Source organism: Amphimedon queenslandica, unplaced genomic scaffold (genome assembly GCF_000090795.2).
Source record: "Amphimedon queenslandica unplaced genomic scaffold, v1.1 AMPQUscaffold_13399, whole genome shotgun sequence".
Lineage (NCBI taxonomy): Eukaryota > Metazoa > Porifera > Demospongiae > Haplosclerida > Niphatidae > Amphimedon > Amphimedon queenslandica.
Genome location: NW_003546365.1, coordinates 5,895 through 12,057, shown reverse-complemented (window position 1 = coordinate 12,057; position 6,163 = coordinate 5,895). Strand labels below are relative to the sequence as shown.

Below are 6,163 nucleotides of genomic sequence, written 5' to 3'. Positions count from 1 at the left end.
AAACGAGCCAATTTCTGAAAATTTCCCTGTACTATAGCCCATGGTTTTTTTCAAAAAATGGCTCCAAAATCACCCCAAATTTTTATTACATTTTCTGATACATATTGATGTCCTTATGCTGTGTAGAAAGTTTGAGTTGATTCTGAACTCAAATTTTCAAGTTACGGCCATTTTTTTAAATAAGCCAATTTCTGAAAATTTTTCCCTGTACTCCAAAAAATGGCTTGGAAATTACCCCCAAATTTTTATTACATTTTCTGATACATATTGACATACCTCTCTCCTTCTCTCTTTCTCCTTCAATAGCTGAGACTGCAGCATCAGAGAAGTTCAAACATGCTGACGTGTTACTCCAAACATTAAAAGGAACCAGTTTCAAAACTCATTCCTCATATTTATCCTGTTCACTCCCCAGCCCCTCCCCCTCCTGAACCAATGTATGATAACATTGAAGAGAAGAGAAGAGTCCATGCTGTTAATATACAAGCATTACCAGAGATACAACCTTGTCCAGCTTATGCAGTCACTACCACCAGGATTACACAGGCCACTTGCTGTCAATGTACAGGATCAACAATACATTGAGTTTGATTGACTGTTAGTGAGTGTGTGTTTGTATGTGTGTACTAATAGTTTGGTAACATATTGGTATTATTATTATTATTATTATTATTATTATTATTGTCTTGGTTGTTTTATTATTGTGTTATTTTTTAGTGATATAATCACTATTTCTTACCCAATTCAAGCTGCTCTCATATTTATTGATAATACATGTACTTATGGAGTACGTGTATTATGCTAATTCCAATCAAAATAGGATTTTTACAAATTTTAAAAAATTGCTCCAAAATAGTACAGGGTCGTTGGCCAAATTTCACCAAAAATGACTTAAAGAGAATTTGTCATTTTTATGATTTTTCCTGATGCATATACATGTGCTTATGTTGTATTTCAAGTTTGAGCTGATTCCAATCAAAATTGAATTTTTTTGCAAACTTTTTAATTTGTTCTAAAATCAAGCCAAAATCCTTGATGTACTATAGTACACGGTTTTTTGTCAAAAGTGGCTAGGAGAGAACTCTTAATTTTGTACACGCATGTAAGCTCAACATCAAAAGCTCCATTGCATTTTATGCATATCAATGCTTTTGATGTAGATTAAATTCTAAAAAAATAGAAAATGGCAAAAACAGAATTACAAAAAGGTAACACATGAATTATAAAATGAAATAATTTTACAGATCCAGTCCATACAAAATTATTAATTGCTGCTTGTTCAATTTGTGATTTAATATACATGTATATATATATAAATAATTTAAAATTTTAGAAATTTTATCGATCATGGAGCCACAAATTTCTATAGAATGATTTTATTATTTGATGCCTCTCCAGATATGTACAGAATTCATTTATTCTTCATCTTTATAATTTTCTTAGATATATACAAAAATATTTCGTGTAAAAATTTTCTAATTCCCATCAATTTTGGATTTTATGAATTTCTAAAAATTGCTCCAAAATTTAAAGAGAATTCTACGTCTGAATATACAAATTGAATTTTTAGAATTTTGCTTCAAAAATTGGTCAGTGATACATGAGAAGTTTGAGTTGAAACAATACAAAGTTATTTTAATACAAAAACATAAGGGGATAAACAATTAAAATTAGCAACAGAATAACACAGTAATGATATTGAGAATATTGAGATAAAGAAAGTGGTCATTTCTTGCATTGTTCGTTAAAGTCGATGTTGTGTTTATTTATTGCCAAAGTTCACTCTTCTTTCTCTTCTGAACAAACTGATACTTCAATATTTTTTTCTTTGTCTACTTTCAATTGCTGTAGATCTAGAGATGTATAACAAGGAGTTATCATTATACCAGAGTCTTCATCACAGTTTTTAAGCTGTGTTATAGCCAAATCATAATGATGGCAAATAGTCTCTTGTTAGTCTTCTGTGAAACTAGCATTATTTATTGTTACATGTATTTTAATCAAAGAATGGAAGATGAGGCTCATTACTACCATCAATGGGATTTTTGATAGAAAAGCAAGGACCTGATAAGCAATCATAATATGACAGTAAAATAAAATGCTATTAATCCTGTTATATGTAATTTTAGTCAATTTCTTGAACTATTATTGGCTAATACGCATCATACTAACCTTGTTGCTTAGTCGGCGATGTAACACAGAGAGTAGTAGTTCCATTCATTTGTGAAACTTGTTCAGCTTCAGAACAAGGATAATCACTTTGTACAGTGCCAGTAGCAGACTCAACAGCGGTATTTACATCATCATCGCAAGGACTATGACTATCTGACAAATAGGCAACCTAATATTAGTAAAATATGTTTATTATGATAGCAGATGGTAATATGTACTACCTTATCTCCACCAGCAGTTGAGGTGACATCTCCAGTAACAATGTTGTCAACACACGGGTATGTGGTAACTTTGCCTTTCTAATGCAAATATGACATGTGCATGTAAAGTTTAATATTAAAGTACCTTATCAATATCTCCAATAACTGTATCATACACAACAGGTTGATCAACAGCAGGTGGAACAACAGTAGTATCAGTCCTTTTAGCAATAGAAGCATAAGTAGGAGCAACAGTAGCAGGAGTAACAGTATATGCAGTGGCAATATTATCATCATCCTCATGACCAGGTCGTAGTAATGGAGCAGTAGAATTATAAGTGGATGATGAGCTATATGTTGGTTGTCCCTAATAATAAAATGAAACAAAATTAATTATAAATAGAGTAGGAATTGATAAAGTTCATAAAACTCATTGAAAAGAAAGAAAAATTAGTTTGTGTGGACAATAGAAATTATAACATCACTACTGACAAGGCACTGATGACAGTATTGTGATTAACATGCCGTATTTTACCGTATAAATGCCTGTCATTAATATATTCTAGCTATAAATACGCATATTTCTACCAAAAATAATGCCCCACTCCTTAGATAGCTTATTAACTTAGTTAGAGCCTGGTCCAGTTTGCTAAAGGTTGAAGCATTTTCAGGTTTTATCCTGCCCAAAGTTTCGTTTAAAATTTTTTAATAATATTTTTTCTTGCTGTTAAGAAATAGATGCCTGGGCATCTAATCAATAGTTATGGTCAAAATAACTCTGTCAATTTTTTGCTAATTTTAAAATGGCTTTTTAAGTATCCTATAATCTGTAATTGTAACTATACTTAGGAACTGCCACACTATATGTGCATCAAACAAATTAAACTTACTTCACTAATACCTCCAGCATATTCAGCAGGTAGTGTATTAACAACAAGATCAGTATCAGTAATCCTACCAGCAACAGAATACACAGCAGTAATGCCATCAACAGTAACAGTAGGATTAGTATCATGACAGTTTGATGGAGTAGGAATACTTGGAGGTGAACCAAGAGACTCATGGCTGGATGGTGATGAGCTATTTTGAGTCTGTCCCTAATAATCAGAATAATAATTACTAAAGCTACAATTTTGACTATTTTTTGGTCATTTTGCTATTATTTACTATTCACTATAATATGAATAACATTACAAAGTGCACAACATACAAAGTCAATTATGAGAATAGAATGTGATATCATAATTTATAGTGAAGGAGTGCAGGCCATGAATCTCATTATGGAGATAAGGACAATTATATAGTACACAATAAAAGCACAAAAATGCTGACATAGCAATTACACATTTCATACATAATAGTACATTTTAATTAAGTAGTGATACTTATTTCATTAAAGATTTGAGTCTCATAATGTCACCACAGCAACACAGTAAATGTAGAAAGTTACAGAGCAAAGCATCACTAAGCGGCAGTATTTTGGTAGTAAATAACATTAATACGGCTTCATTATAGTACAAATAATAGTAGCATATAGCATTACCTCTTGTGGAGATGTAGTAGTATCAAGGGAATTATTGTGTTGATCAGATCGCCCCTATAATAGACAATACAGTATTATGCTCACAATATGTACATAAAGCATTATTAAACATATTACATATTGCATCATTCAGTAATAACTTACATTCCTAATAGCCAGTAATTCATCAGTAGGAACATGATAAGGATCCACTATATTCCATTGTACTGGTCCAGTTGTTGGAACTTCAGATCCTTCATCTTTTAACACATCAATAGCAACTGGTACAATATATATCTCTTGATAATGACTCATCACTGCTTGTGGTTTATGACAGGCAGCAATTTCTATATAATAATAATAATGACATATGACATTTACAACAACGAGTCACTTACCTGCATTAAGTGTAACTTTGATCATTTGCCTCTTTTTCATCACAGCAACCACACACAAAGTGAACATTATTATTATTATCATCAACATCAGTACAAATAACACACTAGCAATGATATAGACCATTGAGCTACCAGCATTTCCTGAATATAAAACAATTTATTGTGAAATATGTTAGCATACATGTCATTCAATACCTGGTGCATTAGTTTTAGTTCCAATAATAACAGTTGATGATGATGGTGTAGTAACAGGAGTTGAACTACTGATGGTAGTAGAGGAAGAACTAGAGCTGAAAGTACTACCTCCTAATAATATTAATAATAATAATAACAAATAATTACTACAATGATAGTGCTATTACCGTTGGAGGAAGTAGCAGTAGTTATAATAGTCACATTAACTATTTTAGGTTGTACACAAGTCCATGGAGTAATACTGCCATCATCAATAATGTCGTATGCAACTACATGGTATACTCCACTGGTTGATAATGATGGTATTGCACTGCCTGATCCAGTTATATTAAAGTATTCCTTCCTTCCATTACTAATATCAGTAAATATCACATGACATCCATCAGCAGTTGATCCTGATACAAACACACACTGTACACTAACTGATCCATTCCCTTCAGTAGATACTAGCAGATCTTGTACAATAGATGATAATGTAGCTTAAGGTAAGATAAAAAGAAGTTAAAGTAATTAAAAATAAAAACTTACAGAATGGAACTTCCAAAGAATCTTTATCAGCCCTTATATAAGCAGTATAATTTGTACATGGTCTTAATCCGACCATTTTGTATAAAAATATTTCTTCTTTTTCATCTGCTTCAACTGTCTGAGTGTTGTCCTCCATACCAACAGGAAAGACTTCCCCAACTATCATATATGTACATGACCGATTACTGTGTATCTAATAAATAACATTGACAAATATAGTTATGGAAGTAATAATAAATCTTACCGAACTGTTGAGATTAGCAACAAATGTCTGGCTTGATACATCAAAAGTTATTATAACATTTTCATAAGTAATAGTATGATCTAACCAAAAAACAAAAATAATTTCATTTCTTTATTTCACATACCTGCAATGATGCTAAAATTATGTTCTCTCCCTTGTGATTCATATTGTCCAATAGATGCAGTAACACCGACAGTTGTAACATTAGTACAAGGTAATCCAGTAGTATTCAACCATACACTAGTATCAGTAGTATTAGTAATACTGATACCATTCACTAGTACATTATATGTAGGGACAGCTCCTAGTGGTATATCATCAGAATAGAAAGAAGGAGGAGACCATGACAATAACTGATCATCAATAGACCATTGTATGTCTTCAACTGGTGATACTCCTAATAATGAGAATAAATTAATAATATAATACTATAAATTAAAATGTATGTGTACTAACCTCTTATTGTTAGTGTACTACCAGTGTCAGAGAACACTTGTTCAAAAGGAGGATATGATATTATTTGACAACCAATTTGTAATCCATCATTAACAGGCAACCCAGTGATAGTAAGTACTGATGATAAGTTACCAGGACCACCACCAGGATCAGTAAAAGATATATCTCTTTGTTGTTTAACTGATTTTGTTACTGGAGTACTCCCTACTAGCCAATTCAGTTCATTCCCAGTTCCTTTACAAGTAAAACTTGCTGTCACATAAATAGGAACAGTAACAGAAGTAGGACCAACTGTTATATCTAGAAAGACAGACGGTCAGATAGAGGATGGTTAGAGTCCTATTACTTACTAGCACCATATACGTCTTTTAAAATGACTGTGACAAGAAGTAACCGTATGATATTCTTCATCAAAGCCGCCATCTTCTTCCGAGTCTTGTAGACCCAA

At 32.0% G+C, this 6,163-nt stretch overlaps 2 protein-coding genes and 1 long non-coding RNA gene across 3 annotated transcripts in view; 1 reads left to right on the top strand and 2 right to left on the bottom strand.

The window, feature by feature from the left end:
- The window catches only part of LOC109582131 (uncharacterized), an 18,821-nt gene extending 18,236 nt beyond the window's left edge, over positions 1–585 (top strand). Inside the window, exon 9 of the mRNA XM_019996748.1 lies at positions 499–585. Within this exon, the coding sequence (XP_019852307.1) occupies positions 499–585 (87 nt within the window). The remainder of the gene's footprint in view (positions 1–498) is intronic.
- Positions 586–1,590: 1,005 nt separating this feature from the next.
- Positions 1,591–5,366, bottom strand: LOC109582130 (uncharacterized). The gene is made up of 12 exons (XM_019996747.1): positions 5,260–5,366; positions 5,016–5,208; positions 4,655–4,966; positions 4,488–4,598; positions 4,293–4,433; positions 4,060–4,241; positions 3,916–3,969; positions 3,263–3,469; positions 2,518–2,739; positions 2,394–2,471; positions 2,173–2,341; positions 1,591–1,853 (listed from the first exon to the last, which is right to left on the bottom strand). Exons 2-12 carry the CDS (start codon positions 5,179–5,181, stop codon positions 1,780–1,782), a joined length of 1,716 nt encoding a protein of 571 aa, XP_019852306.1. The 5' UTR covers positions 5,182–5,208; positions 5,260–5,366; the 3' UTR covers positions 1,591–1,779.
- Positions 5,367–5,414: 48 nt separating this feature from the next.
- LOC109582153 (uncharacterized) lies at positions 5,415–6,100 on the bottom strand. The gene is made up of 3 exons (XR_002184944.1): positions 6,066–6,100; positions 5,716–6,015; positions 5,415–5,656 (listed from the first exon to the last, which is right to left on the bottom strand). It is a non-coding gene; the product is annotated as an uncharacterized LOC109582153 (long non-coding RNA).
- Between the last annotated feature and the right edge of the window lie 63 nt (positions 6,101–6,163).

What these genes read in the sequence shown, in the direction of transcription:
- LOC109582130 (XM_019996747.1), bottom strand. Translation starts at nt 5,181, where the DNA reads ATGATAGTTGGGGAAGTCTTTCCTGTTGGTATGGAGGACAACACTCAG. An exon ending in CAACTGCTGGTGGAGATAAG is followed by an intron (nt 2,342 to 2,393) that starts GTAGTACATATT and finishes TACTAATATTAG; the next exon opens with GTTGCCTATTTGTCAGATAG. An exon ending in ATCGCCGACTAAGCAACAAG is followed by an intron (nt 1,854 to 2,172) that starts GTTAGTATGATG and finishes ATACATCTCTAG; the next exon opens with ATCTACAGCAATTGAAAGTA.